The 27999-nt window shown below is 41.3% G+C and overlaps 2 protein-coding genes across 2 annotated transcripts; both read right to left on the reverse strand.

Annotated features, from left to right (window-relative positions):
• Nucleotides 1-1631: 1631 nt before the first annotated feature.
• LOC109472968 (adhesion G-protein coupled receptor G4-like) lies at nt 1632-12994 on the reverse strand. The gene is made up of 17 exons (XM_019772832.1): nt 12570-12994; nt 11992-12063; nt 10617-10688; nt 10167-10336; nt 8049-8231; nt 7472-7663; nt 6489-7175; nt 5936-6161; nt 5446-5593; nt 4874-5017; nt 4523-4702; nt 4201-4246; nt 3922-4025; nt 3486-3613; nt 3009-3144; nt 2315-2447; nt 1632-1705 (listed from the first exon to the last, which is right to left on the reverse strand). The coding sequence occupies exons 1-17, from the start codon at nt 12785-12787 to the stop codon at nt 1632-1634; spliced, it is 2913 nt and encodes a 970-aa protein (XP_019628391.1). The 5' UTR covers nt 12788-12994.
• A 2347-nt stretch (nt 12995-15341) lies between these two features.
• On the reverse strand, nt 15342-27984 carry LOC109473110 (calphotin-like). Its single transcript, XM_019773018.1, has 9 exons — nt 27758-27984; nt 21329-21392; nt 20536-20647; nt 19459-19519; nt 18896-19038; nt 18137-18286; nt 17490-17552; nt 16771-17229; nt 15342-16552 (listed from the first exon to the last, which is right to left on the reverse strand). The coding sequence occupies exons 1-9, from the start codon at nt 27822-27824 to the stop codon at nt 16094-16096; spliced, it is 1578 nt and encodes a 525-aa protein (XP_019628577.1). The 5' UTR covers nt 27825-27984; the 3' UTR covers nt 15342-16093.
• Nucleotides 27985-27999: the final 15 nt, after the last annotated feature.

Genomic DNA, 27999 nt, shown 5'->3' on the forward strand with positions numbered 1-27999 from the left:
CCGATCTGCCCACAGGTGGCCTCCGCTGATTGGCCAACCTTTTGCGCGCAGCCAAACATGAAACCTTGACAGAAAGAGAGGGAGAACTGAAAGACAGTGGGAAAACAAAAAAGACGGACGCAAGGATACATACACAGGGAATTCTAATCCACGTGCGCGCCGAAGACACGATGCCAAGGTAGGCCCCAAGAACAACGAACTTAAACTTGGGCTTTTTGTTTACATTTGATTTGATTTGTTTCGTAATATAAGGCATTGGGCCATCCTATCTGGCTTGACTGATATCCTACAGCGAATAGTTTATATCTATTAGCGGAGAGGATGTATACGTAGGACTCTGCAACTAAAATAAATTTGGTTACAACGATAATGTGTTCAAATGAGAATCGATGCGTTTAGCACTGAGTGCGTTTACCCTGTTAAAAGAAAACAGAAAAAAAAGAAATTCTCGAAAATACAAGCAACAGTACCTTGCAGCGAGTTACAGATGGCGAAGACGTAGCTGAAGAATGCTGCAGCCTTGTCAATGGCCAGCATGGCGAACAGCCAGGTCACCCCCAGCAGCACACACAGGCCAGCAGCTCGCTTTAGTTTGGTCACCACCTCGGACAATTCAGACTTCTCTGCCTGTGGTGTAGACATGTAGACATATGTAAACATATTTGCAGCACGGTGTGTTCGTCGGATGACTTCAAGGTAGGGTACTGAGTACCAGTAATTGCACTTGACAAGTTTGACCACTTTACATGTGGCCAACTCTTTTTTACCTGAAAGTGGAGAATTGACGTTTTTGTATGATGACTTACATATTTTATCTTCTTTGCCTATATTGGAATGAAATAGATGTTGTACCAGATGTTGAAACTGGTGAATCTCAAAGAATATGTGTTTCTTCCCTTTTTTGGTCATTAGTTCCAAATAATATTGGAAACTGAAATTGATATTGACTTTTAATCGACCCGAATTTTAAGCAATTTCTAATTTTAAACAAGATCTTATACTATGTTATTTTATATCATCAATACTGTTATTTCAATGCGTTATTTCAGTGTGCTTTTAAGTGTATTTGTGTGAGTTGTAATTCCGAACGTCTACTACTTGTATATCATTGTTACAGTAATGTCCTTACATCAATTCAGCCACTCATGTGGCTGCAAACTGTGGACAATTTCAGTCGACAAGTTGACAATAAACCACTTTATTATGAAGTATGCGAATGTGATGCTACCTTTCCTCTCATGCGTACAACATGGCGCAGCACCAGCCCGTACATGGTGGTGTTGAAGAGAAGCACGACACAAACAGGCGCCACAAACGCTGCGTAGAAGGCGATACCAGACAGGTAGCAACTGTGGGCATGTAGAACATTGGTAGTGCAGTTAGTAGAAAATTCATCAATCAAAAAAAAAAAACCTCACAATTTTTTATGTCGACTGTACATCTTGTTTATGGAGTGACCTAGTCTCACGAGAATTGGAGTTTTACCTTTCAAAACCCTAAGTTTTAAAATACATTTTTTGCACTGTTTGAAATATTGTTTGCAGCACTTTTTAACAGAAGGTGATAGAATGACGAGCGCATGTAGGATTGTCTACAAGTGACTGAAGACTTCTGAGACAATGGAAAGTTACTTACATCCCCTCTTTATAGCCGTACACATCGATGTCGATAGCTGCGGTTATCGCCACGATCACAAGAGGGGTGCCTGTGGTACAAGTAGGTAACAAAGTTAAGAAGGCAACCAGTAACGGTAGACTCCACTCCTACATGCACAGTGCTTTGAGATCCTTCTACTTCAACAGACAAAACGTAGCAGCGGCCACAGTGTATGTGTGTGTGTGTGTGTGTGTGTGTGTGTGTGTGTGTGTGTGTATATATCTGTGTGTGTGTGTGTGTGTGTGTGTGTGTGTGTGTGTGTGTGTGTGTGTGCATGTGTGTGTGTGCATGTGTATCTGTGTGTACCAGTTGAGAATCACCTAAACACACATACAGTAGGAACAATATTTTACTCCCTTAGAATATGAAACAAAAAAAAACACACGGGGACACTTTTTGTGTTCAAAGTCAATGTTGGAGAACCAATTTTACAACGTTTCATCGCTCAGGTGCCTGATCATGAAGCTAGAAATGATTGATTAGCTCTTAAAAATTTATGTCCCTTGCAGGGTCAAACAAGGCTAGGATCTGCAGTTTTTTCTAGAGCCGTCGGCAAGCAGGAAACACAAGATTTTTCTAGCTCTACTAGCCCTGAGAGCAAGAGATTATGTAACACTGGATCAGAATATAAAATATGTAATAAGAAAAGCCATCCTACCCCAGCCAGCCACGCAAATCTTCATGACAAAGTTAGTATAGTAGGTGTCGAAAACCTTGACAAACGCGAGGTACATGTTCACGGCCTCTATTCCCATCCAGGCAATGGCGGCCAACAGCGCGTAGTGCATCACCTAGGTAACAGGTTTGATAATGATGTTGACTGATTTATTTCTTCATAAAATCATATGGTACACATTACACTGACCCTTCTTACAAATCACCAGCTTTTTAGATGTATATACAAATTAAAAAAAAAGGAATTATGTTAAATCTGGAGTTTTAACGCTCAAATATCCGATAACTTTGAGTTGACTTTAGCTTTTTTCACCTTGCCATCGTTTTCATTTCATTAGAACCACAGCGGTCGGTTGCTAGGGTCGAATGCCCTTTGCTAGGTGTTTTAAGACAAGATTTTCTGACAAACGTTAGAGGTAATGAGTCAACTTTATTGTGCGACAATTATACATGATACAACGTGTGTGTAGTATTAATCTTACAATTATTACTACAAATTACTATCGATAAAAAATATGAGTTACGATACAATTGATGATTTGGAATGAGGTATACAGAAATTGGCCTAATATGTAGACTGATACGGGAGTTAGGCACGACAACAATAGAAGGAAAGATAAATAGTTTTAGATGAATAGTGGATATTTTTTAAAACGGTGTGTAAAGTGGATATTTACCATGGCGTGAGTTTTACACATGAAGCCGGCATGAAACTGTTCCGGGTGAGACAAGGTCACGAAGGTCAAGTTCACCAATAAAAGCGCCACGCACAGGTTGATCAGGATCTTGGTAGGGTTGTCCCGACGGAGGGTTCTGGGTAAAAAAACGGTAGAATAAGGGGCAATAGTAGTAAATACGGAAAATACATGTACAGTGAAAATACACACGGACACATGAATGAACACCCACACAAACGCAGGCACATTTATAGAGCCTGACACTGATAGAGAGACACTGATACCACACACACAAACACTCGCGCACGCACACAAACACAGACACACGTACACATACACAGACACACACACACACGTACACCCAAACACACACACACACGCACACATACACACACACACACACACACACACACACACACACACACACACACACACACACACACACACACACACACATACACAGAGCTATAAGCTAACCTGAAAAGCAGGAAGGTGATCAGAGCGAAGAGCAAGCCTGCAGACGACACGGCACATCCGATCATTGAGATGATGGACAGCGCCTTTTGGTTCTCTGCGCTCAGCTTTGCCGTGGAGCCGTAAACATCCTGCAAACAATAAAAAGACTTTGTACTCTCGAAAGCAAAAAAGTTTTTGATAGGTAAGCAGCCATTTTTTTGTTTTGTTTTTTTGGGAAACATAGAAACTTACAGGCCACAGCAGTGAGCAACTCTGGCAGGTTCCTAACCTTAGCCCTACTACTACTGACAAAGAAAGGTACGTACAATCATATTATGGTAAATAAAAACAAAACAACAAGTAACAAAACAGCATGTAGCAAATAAGCAATATAAACAAAAGCATGTAGACAAAAGGGCAAAACAATAGCATGTAAAAAAGCAGAAGTTGAACCTACCATGAGCAGAGCAAAGTTGGTGAGATGGTTACAGTGGCAGACTGTGTGTGTGTCAGCAGCGTGGTACACAGTACAACCCTCAGACGACCAACCGCCTTTCTGATCTGAAAAGTACCAACGCACCAATGTTACAGCTGTGAAACTTTGTATCGAAGATAAGATAGATATTTGGTAACCAATTTCTAGTTGATTCTTTGTCACAGCATAGTCGTCATATATGTATATATTTTTTTCGACTAGAAGATGATGATAGAAATTTCAGAAAAGTGTGGAATTTACCGTTGAGCTGAAAATCCCAGTAGACACATTCACGGTCACCAATGAGCTAAAACAGAAATAGAAATCCAAAATTACATATTACAAAACGCTTTATACACCTCACAGCACTGTGTTGGTAAAAGGGTATAAATATGGTAAACTTTGTTCTCTTTACCCATACCCATTCACGTACAATTACACACATACAATCACGCACAGACATACACACACACACTCACAAACACATACACACACACACACACACACATGCACACACACAGGCGTAAGGTAAAAGTGTAATCATAAGCACTTCTTGACAACTTCCAACAATATCGTCACTTACAGAATCCTCTTCGTGATAGAACACGATTTTCGCCGGGTCAGGGAGGTCGCTGAGATGGAGGTTGCCGACAGAAGCGGAAATGACGTCACCGCGTAGAACCTGGTCGATATCCCTGACGCTTGTGACGTAGGACTCTATGATTGGTGAATGATGCACGTGCGGTGACGCCTTCTGCATAGCCTAATATAGAAACAGCCAACACATAGTTATTAAAAAATACTAGCAACCAATGATGGATTTTGTCTAATCATATGCCATTATCACTGGGCTCCATCGGAGAGCAGCTTATATAAGCTGAATGGGCTACCCAGCTGTTTTTAATGAAATGAATGGATAAATAGAAGACAGTACCTTGAAGATGTTAGACTCCCTGTAGACGGCAAAGTGCACCCGACTGACATTGTGGACATCTGTTCCGGTCAGCAGGCTGGGCGGCAGCCGGATGTAGGAGCTGTGCCTGTCCGGGGAGATTCCGTCTTCCTGGTACAGTTGGACCTGTGAGGCAGCAGCAGTATACGAATAAACATCGATAGTCATCAGCTCCATTGCAACTTAACACTGGTAATTGTACATTATGTATATCATTAACATAACGTCTAATATCCTATGTGCATCACTGGCAGTATACATGTACCTGGTTACCTGTTAAGTCTTGACAGATACAGGACAGTTCAATAGATCACTCTTACCCTCCCCTAAGTGTATAGTGAACGAGCCCAGGAATTTCACTAAGTTTGGATGTGGGCATACATGTGTGTCAGCAAAATTACAGAGCTGTGAGATAGTCCTGTGGACATTCCATGCCTGTGGATACAATTCCTGTACAATTCCTAGAATTCTTGCAAACTGCACACAAAAAAACTGCACCATTAGGCTCCGCCTGAGGCGTCGCCATAAAAGGAGAATATATACACGTCACATACCTGCCCGTCTCCATAGTCTGCGAATGACATCCCGTCGAACGACTGCCCCAGATTGACCAGTCCGGTGGCGAGGTATTTGGACTCGAACATTTCGTCAGGTGCGGTGGACTCGACTTGTATGTTCATGGCATCCACACTCTTAACAATCCTGGGAAGTGAAAAAAAAAGAATTTTTTACGAATTAAGAGTCCATTTAATGAAACCGCACATAGATAATACTCTTGGGGGAACGTTGGAAATCCATGTGTTTAACATACCCTCAAAGCTAAGGTCTTTTAGTATGTCAAGGGTTTACCAATTTATTTATTTCATCTTAGGACCGCTGGGTAAGCTTTCAGTAGCTTTTTTCCGGGGGGGGGTAATCTTTTTTTAATCTAAATGACAAATCATTTTTGGCTATCCTTTTAATGCCGACGGTTCCTAACCTTTAAGATCCAGAAATTGGGTCTTACAGCAAGTTCTAAGGAAAAATAAGACTCTTCCTACTGACCTTGAACAAGCTTTGAACCGAGTCTCCGCTTCCACCATGTTCTCCAAGGTCAGTCCCGTCAGGTAACTGATGACCTTGACGAGTCTCCCAGCAATCTCTGCGTCAATCCCATCAAGCTTCACGATCCTTTCCAAGATGGCGGTGGCAAGGTCAAGCTGCTCTGCGTCAAGGTCAGCCTCTTTCTCTGCGAGTTCCTCGAGAGCTCCAAGAAGGGCCAGGATGTTGTCTTAAAGATTGAAGGGGAAGGATTAAGGTCCTTTTTATTTAACTTCTTCTTATTGTTTATATTTACTTTTAATATTGTTTCATTACTACTATTACAATTTCTTAAATGCTTTGTACGTCTTACGAAAGTCGCTGTACTTTTTTATGTCAATAAAGTTCTTTTTCTTTGATAATTTCAAACATACCTGTCACTACAAAATCTTAAACGATTCCTACCGCTTTTACCATTCCTTACTCTTAAAGTATTACAAGCAATTGATGTCTCCAACACAGCAGATATTTCCTACATACATACATGCACGTGTAAATGCATTAAAACATCTCTCACCAGTTGCAGCATCAACGTCAGCCAGTTCTCTCAGCATCCTCATCACATCTTCGTCTGAAATCCTGTTCCTGCCCTCAAACACGCCGTTTTCCGCCACCTCTTCGCTCTCCCCATGTTGGTGCTCCTGGAAAACCCTCAGCACTTCGTCCGGCAGCTCCAAACCAGTCTCTGCTATGATGTTATCTCCTGGAAGTTCTACCTTCTCTGCTTCAATTTGAACTTCCCCTTCCTCAACTTCTTCTTGTTCTTCGTTGTTGTAGATTTCTTCTCGCGCCTTAAGAAGTTCCTCTTCTTCATGTCTCTCGTGTTCTTTGACGTGCGCGTCGTAGACGTCTATGGCTCTCTCTACAGCAGATAGTGCACCTCCGGAAAGAACAGGATCTTTCTCTTGTTCTTCCTCTTCAACAATGTCGTGCTCCGTAGCGGTAGGACTGTGTTGTCGGAGAAGGCGTAAAGTTTCTTCCTCTTCGGGTGATAGAACAGGCATAGGCGGTTCTGTGATGGGAAGATCCGATTCTTCCGTAGGGGGGTCGGTTACTGCGGAGGATTCGTTGATGTGGCTGAGAATGGCCCCTACCTCCTTCATAATGGACTCTTCCTCATCTTCGTGGTCATGCACAGGGTTGGAATTGTAACCCGATCCTTCCGTGGCTTGTTCTGTTGGAGTGGCTTCCGTGTCTGTTTCCACTAAAACAATAACCACGGACATTATATAGAGATATTGTCTGCTCTGTTAATTCTTACTCAAACACATTCACATACATGTACTACTAGTATATGATGGCAGGAGCAGAGCAGACCATAATATTGCAACATAATGCAACCCAACACCAGTCACCATGATGACAGACGTCAACAAATCATGTCATCGGTCAGGTCAGGGGTCACTGTTTGGAGAGGAAGAAGAGGAAGAAACTGAGCAAAAGCAATATGTTTTCCTTCGGTAAACATAATAACAATGGCAATGAAGCCATTTTACTCACGTAAACAGATAGGTGGAGACCCTTCCCACTTCAGAACGCCGTTCTGGTCGTCAAGGGAACAGCGCCTGCGCAGATCGCCCGCCACCAGGTAGTACCCTTCCCAGCATTCATAGCGCACCTCGGACAGGTAGGTGTAGCTGTCGCCATGCCGCTCAGCGTAGATGCCGCGACCAGGGTCTCCGCAGTTTTGAGCTGTAATGGCGCACAGGTTAACATTAACAGCGTGCAGATTAATTTCGGACTTCCAGTTTAATTCCGGACTACTTCCCATATCTCAGCAACCTCACATCTAGATGGGCTAATGTCGTTAACTATACAGGTAAAAATGATGTAAGAAATACGTAGCAGCTATCGAGGACCCCTTAGGGGTTAACTCAATTCTGCAGAATTCTTGCTTCAGTTTCAGAATTCTGCAGAATTCTGGCTTTGGTTCTAGAATTCTGGCTTCAGTTCCAGAATTTTGCAGATTTCTGGCTTCATATTCCAGAATTCTGCAGATTTCATTTCGGGCACATTTCGGGCAAACATAGGACAAACATACGATAAACGTACGACAGACGTACGACCGAGCCCTTACCACTGCAGACCGGGCTCTGTCCCGTCCAGTAGGGGTTGTTAAAGTCGCAGCTCTGCTCCAGGTCCCCCGAAACCAGCTCGTGCCCCTCGATGCACTGGTAGTACACCGTCACTATATCCCGGTAGTGGACATGGCGAAGTTTCTCAGCGCCGACGAATGGGCCCAGGTGGCCACAAACTCGCTCTAGGGTAAAAAAAAGAGACATCCAGAATGAATTTCGGAGGTTTCGTGGTCTTTAAGACCATTTCCTGTAATCTACATACAATTTTCAGGAGTTAAGCTGGCAGAGAACATGGCGGAGCTTCTCAGCACCAACAAACGGACCAAGGTGGCCACACACTCGCTCTAGGGGTATAACATGAACATATTGCTTTATGCTTTATAATTAGCTTTCTGTGCTTAAACGTTTCGGTCGTGCGTTTGAGTTTCAATTACTTTGTTTTAACTATCATGATGCTTTAGTTTAATTTCATTTTAAGCTCCATCTGTACTTTCATTCAGTCTAAGATACACCACCCATATATCATCTATGTTCAACATATAGCTGTTGCCAAGTACGTTGTACCATGTACAAGTGTCATGCAATATAGTTATTCTATCATTATAGTACATGTACTTAAAAATTCTTTATCACAATGACCTATGATCGTTTTCTATGTGCTATTTTCTTGCCAGCCGGCGCAATAGATCCTCGGTAGCCTATATTTCATGCATACTGCCTTGTCTATCAATATATTTTAAAAGCTCTGTTGAAATATCTGCTTGAAGATTATATTTTCAATCCATATATTAATGCAACGAACAATCATGCCAAGAAGATTTCTTAATGTAAGGGGAAGCAGCTGTCGTCGGATTTTTCCCTTTGCTTTTGATCTAAATTCGCTTCCTGTTTAATCTTTCTCTCCGGATGCAATCTGGTAGGTTTTGAAGAAAGGGTTTGCAAAAATTTCCGCTGCGGCTTTTATGCCAATATTGATCTTTCTTTTCATGTACGTAATGAGTAATCATGAAAACAATGCGCTCTAGCAGTAACAGGATACAGCCGGTTTTGGATTTTGGTGCCTCGTGTTTGTTTTAAGGTTAATAGCATCCTCATATTGACTGTAGGCAACAGCTTGGGAACTAAACAAACGGAAACTCGAGAATTTGATCGGATTAAAAAAATCATTCTTTGTCAGGTCTGCAGATTCACTGCAGTAACGTAAGCGCTAATATCAGCTGTTACAGGTTTTACTATATGAAAAGCCTGACACACCTTTGCGATTGATTCGGCTTTTCCTGTCTTATCTTTTAATCATTGATTCGTGTTCATTTTGGCATTAAGGCATTAACAGCTGCGATCATATGTATTGTTAGATGCTTGTCAGTATGCCCTAGTAATGCGTTGTATTTTCATGTATGAGGATATGTATTGGTGAATGTAAAACAAGTAGACAGCTTGGGAACTACACAAAAAAGGGGCTTCTAGAATTTGATCGGATCTTGTAAAAGTCAATCTTTTTTCAGGCCCGCAGCGTCAGTTGATTAACGTAAGTACTAATATCAGCTGTTACAGGTTTTACTGTATGAAAAGCCTGGCTAACCTTTGCGATTGATTTGGCTTTTGCTGTCTTATCTTTTGATCATTGATTCGTGTTGATTTTGCTTATCGCAGGCATTAACAGCTGTGATCAAATGCATTGTTAGATGCTTGTCAGTATGTGTAATGCGTTGCCTTTTCATATATGAGGATATGTTTTGCTTAATGTAAAACAAGTAGATTTATAATGTATCATTGGTTTGGTATTATGAGTCCTTGTTAAGCAACTTTTTTGTCTTACTTTAAAGCTTTTCTCTTCGCCCAAAGATATTGAAGCCATAGTATGATTTTGGGCTTCTCTGCCTGTCTATGTGGGTGAGTGTCTGAATGTGTTTTGTAAGTCCCACTATACCTATACCAATACCATGGTAACAAATGTCTGGTTCATCAGGTCACTGACCTTATTTGTTTGAAGAAGAAGAGGAAACAGAGCAAAAACAATATGTTTTCCTTCGATAAACATGAAAAAAAAGAAGAGGAAGAAGAGGAAACTGAGCAAAAACAATATATCTTTCTTCGGTAAGCATAAAAAGACAAACCGGGGCAGATGAAGAGGCGTCCTTCCGTCTCAGAGATCATCTTCCCCTTGAAGGTCTCGGGCATGCTGCATGCAGCGCCGGTAATGTCCACAGTGTGGCGCTTCCACAACAGCCACTTCCGCAGCCACAGCAGCTCGCAGTCGCAGAAGAAGTGGTTCCCGTTCAGCACACTGAGAAAAATGGAAATACACAAATACACTGAACCGCGGGGGCCGACATCGTCTACCAGATACCTTTGACCCAGTGTTGACGTCACACTTCAAAGAAGCCACATGGCAAGCCTCACTGGGTCAGTCTACTGAGGAAGACCAGAGTGACTGGTCGAAAGGTTTAGGTGAGAGAACTTTTTGTGTTGGATCTAAAGTTGTAACTCTAAAGTATTAACATGAAATACAGTTTATTTTAAGTGAATAACAATCACATGTTCAATTCAAATATTGGTGAACTTACAGGCTTCTCATCCTGTTGAGATTCCTGAAGGCGTCGTCTTGAATGTTGCTGATGATGTTGTGACTCAAATCCCTAAGAAATAGCAAACGAGTCAGATAAAAATGGACTTACAACATTATGTACACTGTAAGTTATGTTTTAATCGTAAGAGTAGAACCAAAAATCTATCAATATCAATACAGACCTTTACCAGTTAACCTTTAGCTCTGGCAAGTATTGTTACATGCTTTGTTCACATAAAGAGCCATTTAGAACCTTAAAACGGTAAAGTTTTGAATGACTGTTGAATATAGTAGTATCTCATAGCTTGACAAATTGCATGATTATTAGCAACATTTCAAAATTCAAATATAACGGTAACTCACAGCCTGGCCAATGGCATAGTTATCAACAAAATTCAAATATAACGGTAACTCACAGCCTGGCCAATGACATGAGCGGACGGAAGGTCCTGGCCTTGATGTTCGTCAGAACGTTTGAGTGAAGATCCCTGTAGATATCATTAATAAAAAGTTTAACATAAAAAAATTGAAACATCGTGAAACATCGACGCAACGCAACAAGATTTACACTTCACTAAATTTGCCTACGTTTAAAACCATTCAATTTTAGAATATACATTAATCTAGTTTTACACGTTGACTTATATGCATCTTAAAATGTCCAACCCTCGAGATGTAATGTTATTCGTTATAGAACTTGTATTTAATTTCTGTCAGTTATATTTTCTCTCTTTCTGTGGTAAGGCTAATATAATAGCCTCTGGAGTTGTCTTCCGCTGTGTCCTGTGCATTTTTATGTTAAGCAATACAAAACACAGGAAACTTTTTTGAGGCTCGATAAATGAGAAGTAACTGATTAATGTCGTATGAGGAATGTGGTGTAATAGTACTTACAGTTCCCGTAGGTGAGTCAACCCTACAAATGCTCCTTCTTCTATATCCTCTATGGCGTTCATTTGGAGATGTCTGAGAGGTGCATGTAAACAAGTTACTAATGTAGATAAGTGTATGATCAATTTACTTACTAAACATCACATATAGTTATCTATGATAACTAGATTTCGCGTGACACACCAATCATACACTTTTTTGTTGGAAAAATAGTTACAGGGCGGCACAACACAATATAATAGGGCTATGACGCAGGTATACAAAGTGGTACGGACAGATAGGTACAGGGCCGCACAATTTCTTATATTAATAAGTGAAGGCTATGAGGCATGTATACAAAGTGGTACGGACCGAACTATTGCAGGTCAGCTAAAAGATGTCCACTGTTTGTCAACGTGACTCTTTAGATCCTTTTCAAACGATTTTAAGCCGAGCTAAAATGCTGACCGCAACGTAAAAAGACGGAAATAACTCTAACTCACAGCACGTTGAGGGATTTGAGTCGCTGGAACGCGCCAGCTGGAATCTTAACGATGTTGTTCCAACTTAGCCGCCTAGAGATGAGAAAAAAGAAAAAAGAGTCGTTAAAAATAAACACAAAAAGGCAAAGTTTCGCCCTCACGTGGTGAAGCACGTTTCCATCCTTATTGTTAACGTTCACAATATCTATTGCTAACGAATAAGCGAGGAAACCTGCTTTATTTTATGAAACTAGGGAAGAAGTTGGACGGTTTGCACCTTCCAAAAAAATCGGTCGTGGCTTGGTTGGTCAAATCATATTTCCGTACGTGGAAGTGAAGTGAAGAAAGAAAATGAGGTAATCTTTGTATTAATCGCTTCATTGATGACCTTCCTGACTTCCTAATGTACTAAAAAAAACTACAGACTTACAGACACACACACACGCGCGCGCGCGCGCACACACACACACACACACACACATGTAGTACACACACACACACACACACACACACACACATGTAGTACACACACACACACATGTAGTACACACACACACACACACACACACACACACACTGAAAGATCCAGCAATACTCACAGGACCAGTGTTTTCTCCGGTATGTCTTCAGGTATGCTGCTCAGTCCCTTGCCGTGGCAGTCCACGAAGAAGTGGTCCTTAAGCGGCTCGGTACAGCGGCAGAGCGGTCTGGGCCCTCCACAGATCCCCGTGTGCGAGAAATCCTCCGTCACGAACTGAGATCTCGCGAGAGGCGCCGAGACGAGAACGGTCAACACCAAGGTGACCGCGGCCGCCATTTTGGGTCGTGGAGGTTCTTTTTTTTTCTTGGTCAGGCTTTTGAAATAGATTTTTCGATGTCAAATAAGGATATAGCACAATGGATGAAGTCGTGACTTTGAACGTAAATTGTTGCAACAAATGTTAAGTCTGTTGTTTTGTGTTAGTTAACAAGGAACTGACATGAACAGGAATGTTGTATCAAAACAATCAATACTGACTTTTTTCTCGTTCAAAGTTTTCCTGTGCAATATTTTGAATCAAGTCCGTTGGTGACAATTTTGGCAAATTACACTCGTCATATGATTGTGAAGAAAGTTATCCCTTCAAAGTGTCTTTTTGGGTGGTATTTTTCCGTTAGCTAGTTTAGTTGTTGGGTAACAAGCGACCTTGGTAATAGCATTGAACGCTACGGTTATACAATCGATCTCTCTTTTTTTTGCTAAAAATGGCGCGGTATGTCCTTGTCTGAAATTAACACAAAGCAACATGTCTGCAAAACAATCCACACTTGTTGACTACCTTACAAAAAATGGCTTATTTTCAACTGCGTCCTGTCAGGCTTTCTCAGCCTTGAAATATTTCCTGGCAGCCAGCTAGTTGTAATTAAAGTTGTTCTTTGCCTGCCTCTCCAACTATACAATGGACGTGGTTGCTGAATCCTAGTCTAAAACGTACGCCTTACTATCTAGCAAAAGTAAGTTAGGTAACGCTGTCCCTTCCCCACAAATATTTCACGTTCGCTGTCGTTAAAACTTCTTGATTTCAGTTCTTATTCTGCTGACTGTCTAAACTTCTTTAACGCTACTAAAAACATGTAAGTGGCTACTGAGTCCTAGTCTACAACATACGTTTAACTATCTAGAAACGAAACGTTTTAACAATTTTGTCTGGCAAATTTTGTATCTGCCAGACATTAAAGTAACTGAAAAAAATCGTAATTTTTTGTACAGGCTGCGAGGCTGATTTTTATGAATAAACAGTTAACTGTTAAACAAGTACACTTACGTAGTTGTAGTTTTGTCCGTAGTCCTTTTTGCAGACGACGCTTTCCCTAACCGCTACCGACTCCCATGGTTAGTGTTGTTTGTCCCACTATTTCTTCCAACTGAGGTCTGAATCTGTCAGTTTGACAAATGAGCTGTATTAAATAATTCTACGTTGACTTTTCAGATTACAGTGGACGGATCCACTTTTGACAGGGGTTGTGAGATTGTGGAATAGCCCATCTTCCTGTAGATATCCAATGGCTAAAATCAATTTCACAAAATATAACGATCACACAAAAAAATGAAAAATAAAACTCGTGCTACGAACGTAAACAGGGGCATATCAAAAGTAGTATTTTCCGTATTGTATGAATTCAGTACCTCTTTTGTAATACTGAAAGTGGATGCTTCTAGAAAGGGTAGCATCTTTTGTGAGTCAGTCTTGCACAAGTCTATTGACTAAACGCACCAGCTGTTACCATCACTATTGTTAAGGACTTTCTCGGAAACATTGAGGGAAATCCTTTGGTATCGGATCTGCGTATACAGAACATATTGATTCGGGAGCACGTGTGGGTAATCCTAATGTTTGGATGCAGTGAACTAGAATTAAGCACGGCACAAGTGTTCGTGGTTTGGGACACGTAGCAATAACAACGCGCTGTGGAAAGAAACCGTCCAAATTTAGTTGTCCCTGAAAAAACTAGGTTCTCTATTCAAGTATGGCTACGTGGGGTCATGTGGCGCAATAACAGAACGTTCGGCTCGGAACCAAGAGGTCCCGAGTTTGAATCCTGCCTTGCCACCGGTCTTGTGCCGTTGGCACTTTACACGAATTTCCTCACTTAGCTCGGGTGAAAATGAGTATGTCTGTTCGTGTCCAATTGCGTTTGTCTGCGTTGGTGGCGGCATGAAATAAGTTGAAAAACTTGATTGTGCCGTCGTAATGTTTTGTTACAAATGTTGGAATAGAAAAAAATGACTTCTAAGTACAACTTGCGCTTCAAAAACAGCTCCCAGATATGTTAATGTTTAAGTACAGGTACATGTAGCTAGAATTATGAAGTACTGCACTAGTGGTCGGGGATTGGGTCACGTAGCTTTTTAAACGCACCATTGTGATAAACTAATCTGAAAACAGATGTTGAAGACTGTCCGCTTTTTTGACCCCCCCCCCACACACACAGACACTTTTTTCGTTTCGCAAATTTTGTTTTGCCCAATCTCCAAGCAAAGGAAATATAAAAGATGATGAAAACGTTTGGAAAAAAATTGTGAATAGTTACACGGAGTAACCTTAAGGGCGCTGTGTTTGTCCTTCTTAGCCAATCAGCGTCGAGGAAGCTGTGTGAAGCTGGATGGAGAATAGATCTATATTCGGCACAGGTCGCGGTTTTGGCGGTCACATTTCTGAAATCTGCTCAAAGAAATCTTTTGTGTCAGCGGAAATGAGAACATCGTCAACTGTATTTTACGACCTTGACTTTTGTTTATATACATAATAACCTTTTGATACTTTAATTAGTGATACAGCAGAAACTGACAACTTTTTTTTATTTCATAAAAGACATCTGAATCAGCAGTCATTCTGTCACCTCCAGATATACCTTGTGAATACAATGCTACGTCTTTCATTGTGAAGTGTTACCCAGTAGTGGTGTTCAATTTATTCCCTCCATTTGTTGATTAAAAAGACAAACAAAAAAAACAGAAGATGCAATAGGACTGCCCCTCCCAATTTCTCTTTCCATACCCCCTTCCAGAGTCCCATGTGTGATCACCGCTAACCCCTTTCACAGCCCCCATGCGCGGCATGGTGCTAAAAATAGAACTAATGATGAAATTGTAAAATCTGATAAAAACTGTTGGTTATTTTTTAAAGAATCACCTGACAGTATATCTACACATACACGGCTGCAAGTTTCGTTAATTCTTCCCTTTTTATTGGCACACTTGTGATGATTAAAATATTCTATAGCCCAATGTGTTGTATTTCGTATGACACATAGAAATCCCAAAAAATCCTTCAAATCATGAATATAATCTAATTATTGATAGTATATAGTGTAAACGTAACTTTGATATGTGTACATCTTATAGCAAAAGTCTACATTTGTCAATTACTAGTAAATGTTCTGGTTACGTACCTTTGATATGAATCAATGCACCTAGAAATACATGTATGTGGCTCAAAAATCACGACTTGAAATATCCAAATCTTTTCAGCTCATTGCATAGCGTATCTAGACATAAAATGTGTGATTTCTAACCAAATTGTACAAGAATGAATTACAACGAGTTCTTTTTTTCTACATCAAACGTGGTAGGTAGAGCTTCTCATGAGGCGGCAGCGCCCTCTGTGGCCTTCGACGGTACTGCATCCGCTAGGGCTGCCTTTTTGTCGGGGAGGATTTCGTCGGTAGGGGGTGCTTCTTCGGGCACGCCGTTTTCGGCGGGAACATCGACTGCAGCTGCTGCAGGCTGCGTTGCTTCTGCAGGTGATTCTTCAGCTGCAGGAATTTCTGCAGCGACTGCCTCTGTTTCTGCGACGACTGGTGTGCTGCTTTCGGCTGTAACCAGGCAGTGCGTTGCGTCTAGGGGTGGTTCAGGAACCTCAGCGAATTCTGTTGTCACAGTAAATGGCCCTGTTGCTGCGACGACTGGCGTGTCTTCGACTGCAGCGACTGGTTCCTCTGCAGGGATTGGTTCTTCTGCAGCCACTGCAGCTGGCGTGTCTTCGGCTGCTGCAGGGGTTTCTTCCACCACCGCTGTAGGTTCGGGTTCAGCTACAGCGATCTGTTCATAAACAACACATACACAAAAGTCATTTACAAATACCAATGTATTTTTAGACATCTTCATACCTTAATTTTTTCATATACAACTAATTCGTATGGTCGAGTTGACTACAAATTCAACAAAGTAATAGGTTTACTTTGTAACACAATGTTATGCAATAAACAGGAAAATTTACATGAAACAACATCACTTGAAAAAGACAAATATAAACTCACCTCCACGGCCTCTGCAACTTCTGCAACGACCTCTTTAACTACTTCCGGAGCAGCAGCTACTTCATCTGTGACCTCTGTAACTGCTTCCGGAGCAGCTTCTGTCACGACCTCTGTAACTGCTTCCGGGGCAGCAGCAACTTCCACTGTAACCTCTGTAACTGCTTCCGGAGCAGCCTCTGTAACGACCTCTTGAACTGCTTCCGGGGCAGCAGCCACTTCCTCCTTGATCTCTGGAACTGCTTCCGGGGCAGCCTCTGTTACAACCTCTTCAACTGCTTCCAGGGCAGCAGCCACTTCCACTGTAACCTCTTGAACTGCTTCCGGAGCAGCAGCCACTTCCACTGTAACCTCTTGAACTGCTTCCGGGGCAGCAGCCACTTCCTCTGCCACGACCTCTGGAACTGCTTCCGGGGCAGCAGCTACCTCCTCAACAACCACTGCAACCTCTTCCACGGCGGCCTATGGAAGAATGCAGATACAACAAGTATGTATTACTTGACCTACGGCCTAAATGTACTTAGTAGATGATACCTGGATAATTTGCTGCCTCTTATAAATCATCGATGGTTTTTTTTTGCTAATGTGTGAATGGGAGTTTGAAATTACGGTGACTTTGCATTGAGCGGCTGCCTACGGATTACGAAGACTAAGAAGGCCTGATTGCACCTTACTAAATAGAACATGCAGGCAAAGAAAGAAGCTGCCGACACCGTACGTACCTCTACAACTGGTGCGGGAGCTTCCACTGCTACTTCCGGTGCTGCCTCCACCACTTCCGCTACCTACAGAAATGCATGGACCAGTATGCATCAGCAGTGACCACCCTTAATGCGCTTCTGGTCAGATATTAAAACTCTAGACTAGACACAAACTCTGGCTGCCTAGGTGACCAGTAGACATGGTATACTACTTTTAGTGGCCTGACTAGCGGAGATATACTAGTAATATATTTTTAAGCAGCGGCATTCCTTAGCTACAGCTAACTAGGAAGTCTAATTCATGATTTCCATGTAGTACTAAGACACTAAGGTACATAGTATTGAAGGAGGCATGAAATAAGGGCGATCCGAGAAAATTTGTTGATTCACGGGTAGTGGGGGTTTTGGACTGGGCAGTCTTTTCAAAAACTATCACTATCATCTTTTATTATAGCATCCTTTAAAAAGAGGATTCGTAGCTATCTATAAAGTCAAATTAATGACTTTTATGTTGGCAAAAGGAAGCATGAAAAGGAAAACATGTGGCTTACTAACATGCAAGGGTAGTGGAGCGTCTGTACTGGGTTGTCTTTTCGATAACTAACCCTATCGTCTTTCCTTAGCATCCGTGCAACCGATTCTTCGGCTGGGCGAAGCAACCAACCAACCTCAGCTGCAACCTCCTGCTTTACCGGAACTGCAGTCTCGGCGATGACCTCGGGAACTGCTTCCGGGGCGGCGGCGACCTCTGGAACTGCTTCCGGGGCAGCGGCTGCAACGTCGGCGGCTACTGCAGCAACCTCCTCTAAAACGACGGCCTGAAAGAAGAAACACGGCGGTTAAGAGTAAGACGAAGTATCCCGAGCTCACTGCGTTGAGCTCACTCGGAGTCTCTTCATGACTGTCTGCTTCCATCTCTCTCTATCCTCCATCGCAGCAGGCAGTTGATATATATATGAAACTTTATTTGCAAAATCATGCCCGAAGGCTAATTGCTCGTACCATCAAGTATAATACTCATTACAATACAGTAACAGGAGACAGGTAACAACTGTCTGGAAAAACTTCTACTTCTACTACTGCGCTAGCTATGAAGGGGCTCGACTTCTTCTTTGAAGGCAGTGGATAATGAATAGTCTCACATTCTGTATAATTAGTGGGCTTTGTGATCTTAGTAGAAAAGTAGTCTTTTCTATGTCCATGACTCGGGTTCCACAGTAAGAGTTTGTGTACTATCTCATTCTTTTTTCTCCAACAGTGGCCTACAAAACGTAGTCTCGACGTTAAAATGAGGTGCGGTATTAAATTAGCACCAGTCCAGTAAAGTTGTTGTCGACAATGTACTAATAGGTTTGAGGAACATGTCATAACAGGTTTAAAGATTTCATTTTCAATGCAGTATGTATCAAGCTATATAGTTCCCTTACCTCTGCCACTGGCACAACCTCTGCAGCTGGCTTCGCAACCTCCAAAACCTCCGCTACAACCTCCGGTGCCGCCGGTTTCTCCACCACTGCCTCGGCAACTGGTTTTGGCGCCTTTGCCTTCTCAACTGGTGGCGCCACCGGTTCTGAATAGACAAATAGAGGAGATGTTTACAGTTAAAACTTTTGTTCTAACACGAAAAATTCACCTAGAGCTTTTGACCAGTCTCTCTGGTCTTCCTCGGTAGACTGACACAGTGAAGCTTGTCACGTGGCTTCTTTGAAGTGTAACGTCAACACTGGGTCAAAGGTATCTGGTAGACGATGTCGGCCCCCGTCGCGGAAATAAATCCTTAACTTAAAATACTGAGTGGTAGATAACACTTTCAGTGCCAAGAACAGATACATCCATTTTTTTAAATGTCGCTATGTAAAAGAATGTTATGCAGAAGACATCTACCCTACCCGAATGATAGATAACACGTTCAGCACCAAGGACAGGCACAGCTTATGTTAGAAAATTCAACAGTTTAAGTAGTAACTATAACAAGCGTTAAAAACTGTACCAGCTTTTCCATTCTTTCTTGAGGAAGCGTTGAGTCCTCCTGTCAGTGTATCTTTGAAAATCTGGAGTAGAAACAAAAATCACCGTCAGTTTAAACCAAATAAAATGTTTGTAAAATCGACCAAACATTACTTGTAGTGCGCTATAATGATTGTAAAATACAAAGAGAAGTATTCAAGTGAGCATTGGTAAAGGCACCGTGTTTCACAGAATGGGAGTGGTTTGCAAGACTGCCAACAAGACTAGCCTCTTTGAGGGCTGAGAGAAGAAAAAACGGGATACATGATTCACAAATATGGTTGTGGTGCTTGAAATTAGGGTATACAAGATGGTAGTATGGCAAAGAGATAGGTTGTTGAAAATTGAATGGAGTCTGGATGAACTTTTTTTATTATAGAAATAAAGTAAAAGTTGAAGTCTTGCAAACCCACACCCATGGAAACACGGAAAATGTCCAACCAATGCTCACCTTAATCCAACTCCAGCTGAAGAGCCCTCTAGTGGATGTAGCCATAATTGCAGCTCTACCACTCGAGCGCTGTGCATAATACATGCGAAAGCTTTGTAACATTTTAGCGGCTTATCCTAACATTATGCCACATTTTTACCGTTGCCATGCAACAATGTAAGTCTATCAACAGCCGCCATGTTAAAAGGAGTAAACAGATCCGAGATGGCGACAGCTCATCCGTAATTGACTCGTGTGTTTAACCGAACAATATGGCCGACAATACATTGCGTAATGCTGGAATCACGTGAATGCATTTTTTTGCACATGCATGATTTTGATACATACACTAAAGGCAGTAGTATGCCTCGTGCCATATAATATAGAAAGAAATTTAAAAACCTGTTACATATAACGTCCAGACTAAATAAAAATGTTATGATTGAATAGCATTTCATAAATGAATGAATTTTGATGAATGAATGAAATTTGATGAACGGATGAAATTTGATGAATGAATTTTATGAATGAATGGAATTCCATGAAGTAATGAGATTTTATGAATGAATGAAATTCCATGACTTAATAAAATTTTATGAATGAATGAATTTTTATGAATGAGTGACTTACGTAGAGAAGCCCCGCCCCCGCCACTGCGAACGACGCGGCGTACATCGCTCTGCTCTGATTGGCTCCCATGTCTGCAGCCGGTCTCCTGCCGATCGGGGCCGAGTTGGCTGGTCTGTGCGGCGGGATAGACAACAAAGTAGTTTTAGAATTTTAGAAAAATTCACATACCTCATGAAACTAGATAACCCTCGTATTACACGCTCCATCTGTTCTTACATTTACAACTGTTTTAAGAAGCGAGAAGAAACAGAACCTGTACATAATATGTAGTTTTATGATAGATATATTTTAGTCTACCATCGCTATTTACCATGTACTTAGTTCGAATGAGCAAAAATGTACAATATATAAAGGTCTTTCATTCATTCATTCATTCATTCATTCATTCATTAAAGCTTTTAAAGGTGCCCTATTCATTTTTTAGGGTTTGAAAAACAGATTTTACAAATTCAATATTCTAGTCAGCAACCTACATACTAAGTTGAAACAACACTACCTCAATGTATATCCACATTCATGGACCAAAATTCTGAAAATTGTAAAGGAAAACGGCTACTGTTAGAACCCGGGTCTGATTTTATTTTTCGGGTGCCACCGTCTTGGGGCTTGTTTCTTTGCTGTTTTAATGCGAAAAATATGGTACTGTTACAAATGTGGTGCAGTACATGTATGTTATATGACCATGGGAATATTTGTGAAGAATCTAATGCCGTTTGCGATTCAAAACATTAGGATCTGTAAATCAAAAGTTCCAAAAGCAAAGATGGAAGGAAAAAGTTGTTTCCGTACTTACGATGTTTGTATTGATCTTGTGTTGGGTTTCTGGTGAGTTGCGAGCTTGTAGATGGTAGAAAACACTGTTACAAAAAATAAACAGAAACAACAAACAGATCAGAGATCAGCTTGTAGATCAACACTTCCGTAATCGGTAGAGCTAGTAATTACTAAGAATATCTCTTGACAATGCTTGGGGCGGAGTGAGGAAATTGACACAGTTCGCCACTAAATCGCCAGGTGGCGCTATGAATCCTTACACTTGCCAGCAGCTATCCAAATAGACCGATGTTAATTGCTGAATACGTAGGTCACTGCACAGGTTCCCATTTTGACCTTGACATAGAATTTTGTTGATTTTCAGTGCAAGAAGGGGAGGGGGGCAACCTTGCCATTAGTATCACCGCTATAGTGTTTGCTATGTCCCGAATAGAGAAAAAATGTAGGGAATCTGAATCGACTGTAATAATGAGAACTTGGTCCTAAAAACTAGGGTAAACATCAACAGTTGATATCTTGTAGCCTCTACCAGGCTTCAGAGGCGGCTGAAAATAGAGGAAATTCACCAAATAGAGAGATAACATGCCATGGGAGTTAGTCTGCGAAAGGAGTACGTTTTCCGTTTTAATACACTACTAATTTAGAGGACTAACTCCCCCGGCATGTTATCTGTCTATTTGGTCAATTTCTACTCTTTCCAGCCGCTTTGAAGCCTGGTACAGGCTAGACATATTGCTATATGGGCAAATCATGACATAAAATCAGGACACAACCGAACGTCATAACTGCGTATACGTAATATGACATACGCAACGTAGCCGATACATAAAAATGAGTCACCACACTACAATGTATATAAGTATGGTAGAAAACCATTCTCACATACGTTTCCCTTTTATATTACACCATAACGCTACTAGAGCCAGACAATAGGTGCACAACACTATTACAACCTTATCCCAACACAAACAGACCTGCTATTTGCCCGTGTCTAGCTAAAGCAAACAATCGCTGTTGTAGTCAGGCAATAGATACGATGTTAACAAACTGACCTATATTCTGTTCCTTATTGCGCCTTCGCCACTGCTTTCATTATCGGGTAACGGAATGACCCTTTGGGAGAAACTATTCAGAATCTCTTCTATAAGAGGGGTGACTTCATGTTTTAGTAAACTTTATGTGCCTTTTACGCACTATAAGTGTATTTTTTAAGCAACGGATTTAAAGAAGTCATAGAAACTATTACAGATTAGTACAATTTGGCACAAGTGTGTAAGTTATGTCTTGAACTGTTTGGGGTTTTGTATGTACACACCCCTGAATTTTATAGTGGGTCCTCCCGAATGTTTGAAATGGTTGTACAGTTGGCCGCCGGTTGTGCTCCAAAGGTCGCCGTGTAACGTTATAAGGGGAAATGGCTCGGCAAGTCAACAGTATGACGTGGGGAATTCTGACTGGGGAGGAGGGTGAAGGAGGGCGATTTGAATTCGGAATTTTTTATTTAAAAAAAACAGTAAAAAATACAAATGCAAGGACAAAGTGACTGCGAACTCAAGTTAGGCACAGCTTATATTATCGCGGCCACTTTTACAATGAAAAATCAAGATATTTTAAATACAAATTTCAGATTTAGTATGTCAAATTTTCATATTTGTTGCCCACATTATATTTTCTATCCAATTTGCAAAAAATCCCCAAGAAAGAAAAAACTAATAATTATTATAAACAGAAATTAATCACGTTTTTGCCTATTAATAATCCTTCTAAAATTTATATTAAATGCACATTTTAAATTTTAATTGCCCACCAAACGTATTCGAGATTACCCTACTTTTAATTGAAAATGCATTAAAAAGCTACTTGATTTTAACGCCATACCTGTTAAATGCGTCATCATACAGAATCCCCAAATAATTCAAACATAAGAAGTTTTTTTACTAGTGATGGTATTGCTAAATCGTAGGGAAGCATTATGTCCGCAATTCTACCTCCTCACAAAACAGAACATCGGGCACACACTGAGACAAAGCTAGACGTTACGCAATACCGACCTTGCGTCACTAAATGTTCGGAGTGCCCTGTGCTATATTTGTCTTCACCCCAAACCATTAACCCTATAACGTAATGCGTCATTGCATCACGCGCCGGCGTCTAGCGTTCAATAGATAGTCCATTTACTACTAGGGGACGTCTAAAGCAAGTGCTACAAAACTAAAGACAAGGCTAGAGTCACGGGCACCCCTGTATTATAACAATAGACCAACCCTGATTATAACAACGGACTAACCCTGGCAGCTTGTGACGTCAGAGACCCATGGCTATCATATGTACCAATTACTGTAACCTTCTCCCTGCTGTCCAACCCCGAAACCAATTAAAATGTGGTAGCCAGACGGGTACTCAGTGTCATTAAGGTTAATGAAATCCAATTTGGGACAGAAAATCGCCTGCTTTCCTGCTCATGCTGATTGCTATGTGTATTGTATGTCGCCCTTGATTATTCGCCCTAGTTTGTTCGATAATAAAGGCCTATTGGAAACGGACTGCGAAATTACAATGGGCTTTTCAAAACAAATATCCTTTATGTTTGATATAAGGAAGCAGTTTTAGACATTAACGCTACTATTATGCCTTTTAATTATGCAGAAAGAGAGGCTTTATAATTTACGAGTGGTGAATACAAGAACATTATATAATGCATGGGTACAGGGGCATTACATAGCGTTTGACACTATATATTATGTCCTTGTTGAATACAACCGTTTAAAATTTTTAAAAACTCTACCCTGCCCCTCCCTCTAATGTCTTCAGAAATGTATTAGTCCAGCTCTGTCTGGCTTTTGACAAAAAGAGGACGACTGGTGACCTATTTTCGGGTTTATTTAGGGGTTAGGTGGCTCCCCTGTCTGGTTTTAGTTGAGGAATTACCATTAATCAAAGCTGTCAGTTCAAGGTGACACGGGGAAAGACGGGGCAAACGTACGATTAGTGGTTGAAATTGTTACTGCTTTGTGCACGAAGTGTTTTCTGTGTGTGTTTGTGTGTTTGTGTGTGTGTGCATGTGTGTGTGTGCGTGATTGTTTGCCTGTATGTTCGCCGTTACATTAATACGCTAGACTCACAGAAGGTGAGGGGGGAAATGATGTAACCACAGACTGACAAGAAGGTCAAGAAATTGGAGGTCAAAACTTCAACTTAAATTCTAACGATGTCGCATTTACTTGTACATGTTTCACATGACTGCATACTCGTGCATACTGATTTCAGTTCCGACAGTATAGCGACAGATATAACTACATTTTGCTTTCCAATATTTGGTGAATGGTAGTGCACAACATGTGCATGTTTTTAAAATCGCCCTACTTGTTAAGACTAGACCGCGGGTGTTCCCACACGTGCGTTCACTGCTGGCCTAGATATTGAGTACACACGGATGTTTAGACCCTTTGTTGACTATTATGCATCACAAAAACCTACGGGTAGTTTTGTGCGTTATTCTGAACTTGGAAAATGTTATAATATTTGTCACGTGCATTTTTATAATTTTATTTGGAAAAGGTTATAATGTTATGTAGCTAGCTGCCGCCTGCGAAGCTGGTGTGTTACGCCGAAGGGCGGTCATACCGGCTATACAGATACAGGAGGGCCTGCAAGCCCTTTTTCGTAAGGCGTAATCAGGCCGTTTTAGACTTCATAATTCGTAGGCAGCCTCCGCAAAAAAAGTCAACGTAATACGTAATTGGACATTAGCCGCAAAAAGTTAAGTCGTAATCAGCTCTGAGACTTTAACGTAATTCGTACTAGGCGGCGAAATTTTTGCGTAAATCGTAATCACTACCCCCCCCCCCCCTTTGCAGGCCCTCATACAGATTATGAACAATATATAGCTCCTTGCGTTCTTGCTAAAATGAAAATTAGGTCGAGTTGTGTCTAGACCTGACACCTGAGCCGAGTGTTACCTGCGTACATTGACCCACTCCCGTCATAACAGTAGACAATAGCGCTTTGTTTACTCCGTATGTTAGTCCGGCACACACCGGACTGTTTGTGTTCACAGTTTGAACAAGGGTAGATTGTCTAAATCGGACAAATAGTACGTAAATCAGCTGTCCACTAGCCTGTTTTAGCAAGATACAGACTTGCTTCTATGCTGATTTGCCTATTACTTCGTATGTTATTCTGGCCTGCATCGGACTAGTCTCCTGTTTGCGTTCACAGTTTGACCAGTAGATTGTCTAAATCGGGCAAATATTACGTACATCAGCTGTCCACTATAACCTCCAAGCAGATCTTTCGGTGGGGGGAAGACAGTATCAAATTGGCCAGTCTGTATGCATTTCCTCACCGTAATATATGCACACAGGCTGGCCAATTTGATACTGTCTTCCCCCCACCAAAAGATCTGCTTGGAGATTAGTCCACTAGCCTGTTTTAGCAAGATACAGATTTGCTTATTTACCGATTTGTCGATTACTTCGTAGTTATTCCAGCATGCATCAGATTAGTCGACTGTTTGTGTTCACAGTTTGCACAAGGGTAGATTGTCTAAATTGGGCAAATAATACACAAATCAGCCGTTCTAACAAGATACGAAGCCTGTGTTAGCAAGATAATGATTTTTTAAAAATATATTCCAACATGTAATCCCAAGACGTGGTGACGGCACACTCAAGTTTTTTCAACAAAATAATGATTTTTTTTAAATATATATTCCAACATGTAATCACAAGACGTGGTGACGGCGCACTCAAGTTTTGTTTTCAACTTATATTAATGCCATCACCAACTCAGGGGACAATACAATAATCATTTTCACTCATTTTACAAGTATACAGTGCAATTTTACTAGTAAAATTACATGTACAATTTTACTAGTAAAATTACTAGTGCAATTTTACTAGTAAAATTACTAGTGCAATTTTACTACTAAAATTACCAGTGCAATTTTACTAGTAAACTTACTAGTGAATTTTACTAGTAAAATTACTAGTGAAATTTTAAAACTAGTAAAATTGCACTGTAAACAAATACGATTGCACTGTATTCCGTAAAATACTCTGGCTCCCCTGGTCTCTCTTCGAAAAAGACCCTTCCCCCGAGACGAAACCTCTGCCCTTGCCGCTAGAAAAACAAACGCTGTACCGCTATTTATAGACGTCTGCACAGGAGGTGATAATTTATGACCCCAACTTATGTCTGGTGGCCACTGCTCCAGACCGCCTACCCAGCTGTGTAACCAATAAAGGAATAATATACCAGGGGAGGTAGTCGGCCAGAGAAGATCCAATTCGCGATTTTTATTTCGGCCAATTTCTAGTATTTTTCCAGCGAGGCTACAGGCTCCGGGGCGGGTGGAAATTTCGATACAGCGTTTTGAAGAGTTTGTAACGCGTTATCCTACAACCAGCCGCCAAGAGAAGGTTCCATTCCGCCCACGGAACCTTCTCTCGATTCTCTCGGATACGCTGGGTCAAAAAGCCCAGCCGATTGAGAGCCTACACAGGAGGCTACTTTTAAATCTACAATTATACTTGAACAATCACTCACCAGCATGTGTAAATTATTGCATCGACTCTGACTAGATTGCTATGCCATAGGGTATATTGTCCTTATACACTTTGACTTTTTGACCAAAATAGCAGACCCCCGACTGTGGTTGGCCTACTTTTAAACCAGACAGCGTCAACAACCTACTTTTTCTTCAAACATTCGTAAACAATTACGTGGCAAATTTTATCAAATAAACAAATTCATCTCAAATATTGTTCATGAAATCAGATTGGAGATAATAAATGTTTTTTTCTGATTAATTTAGTTCTTGGTTATCCACTTCACTCGTATATAACCACATATAATACCGATAACCTTGACTTGTGGTTTACACCATCTGTTCATATAATATCATAAAAAAAAACAAGAAACGAATCTATTATATACACTATTTTATAGGTACTTCAAAGTAAGGTGTTGAATACTCGAAATTACACAGTATCAACAACGAACAACATTACCATAACAGATACAGACGTAGCCTCCGTAGCAGGCTTATAGAACTGGGGGTTTGGTGGTCTTCGGCTGTTTTCTGATTAGCCTCCGTAGCAGGCTTATAGAACTGGGGGTTTGGTGGTCTTCGGCTGTTTTCTGATTAGCCTCCGTAGCAGGCTTATAGAACTGGGGGTTTGGTGGTCTTCGGCTGTTTTCTGATTAGCCTCCGTAGCAGGCTTATAGAACTGGGGGTTTGGTGGTCTTGGCTGTTCAAGTTCTGATGCTTAGCCCAGTTCTAAAAAGGGGGTAATTCAACCAGGCCGGATATATTGTCTATATGCAATCAGAAAATAGCTCATAAAAGCTCCCAAAGACCATGAAGACCCCCAAAAAAACCCAGTTTTTGGCATCCTATGGAGGCTACTACAGGAGTACAATTATTTAAAAAAACATTAACACTCACGTCTTGTGGTTCGAGAGAGCCTTCTTCTGACGATATTCCCGGAGAATTTGCCCGCTGCCTGCCACATGGTCCTACCGATCTGGTGTGTGTGTGTGCTTCTGTGTGTGTTCCCTGATCCCCTTACCGTATTGTGTGGCCCCTGGGTGTCTGGCACGGCGTTTAAATATGCGCGGAGAAACTAGGCCATGACGGTGAGCCAAATCCTTGAGCTGCCACATACGTGAGAGGTCAGGTGTTTAGGG

This window comes from Branchiostoma belcheri, unplaced genomic scaffold (genome assembly GCF_001625305.1).
Source record: "Branchiostoma belcheri isolate BF01 breed outbred unplaced genomic scaffold, Haploidv18h27 scaffold29, whole genome shotgun sequence".
Lineage (NCBI taxonomy): Eukaryota > Metazoa > Chordata > Leptocardii > Amphioxiformes > Branchiostomatidae > Branchiostoma > Branchiostoma belcheri.

What these genes read in the sequence shown, in the direction of transcription:
- LOC109472968 (XM_019772832.1), bottom strand. Translation starts at nt 12,787, where the DNA reads ATGGCGGCCGCGGTCACCTTGGTGTTGACCGTTCTCGTCTCGGCGCCT. An exon ending in CCGGAGAAAACACTGGTCCT is followed by an intron (nt 12,064 to 12,569) that starts GTGAGTATTGCT and finishes TCTCATCTCTAG; the next exon opens with GCGGCTAAGTTGGAACAACA. An exon ending in CTCAACAGGATGAGAAGCCT is followed by an intron (nt 10,337 to 10,616) that starts GTAAGTTCACCA and finishes CATTTTTCTCAG; the next exon opens with TGTGCTGAACGGGAACCACT.
- LOC109473110 (XM_019773018.1), bottom strand. Translation starts at nt 27,824, where the DNA reads ATGTGGCAGGCAGCGGGCAAATTCTCCGGGAATATCGTCAGAAGAAGG. An exon ending in AGGTTGTGCCAGTGGCAGAG is followed by an intron (nt 18,287 to 18,895) that starts GTAAGGGAACTA and finishes TTCTTCTTTCAG; the next exon opens with GCCGTCGTTTTAGAGGAGGT. An exon ending in AAGTTGCAGAGGCCGTGGAG is followed by an intron (nt 16,553 to 16,770) that starts GTGAGTTTATAT and finishes GTTTATGAACAG; the next exon opens with ATCGCTGTAGCTGAACCCGA.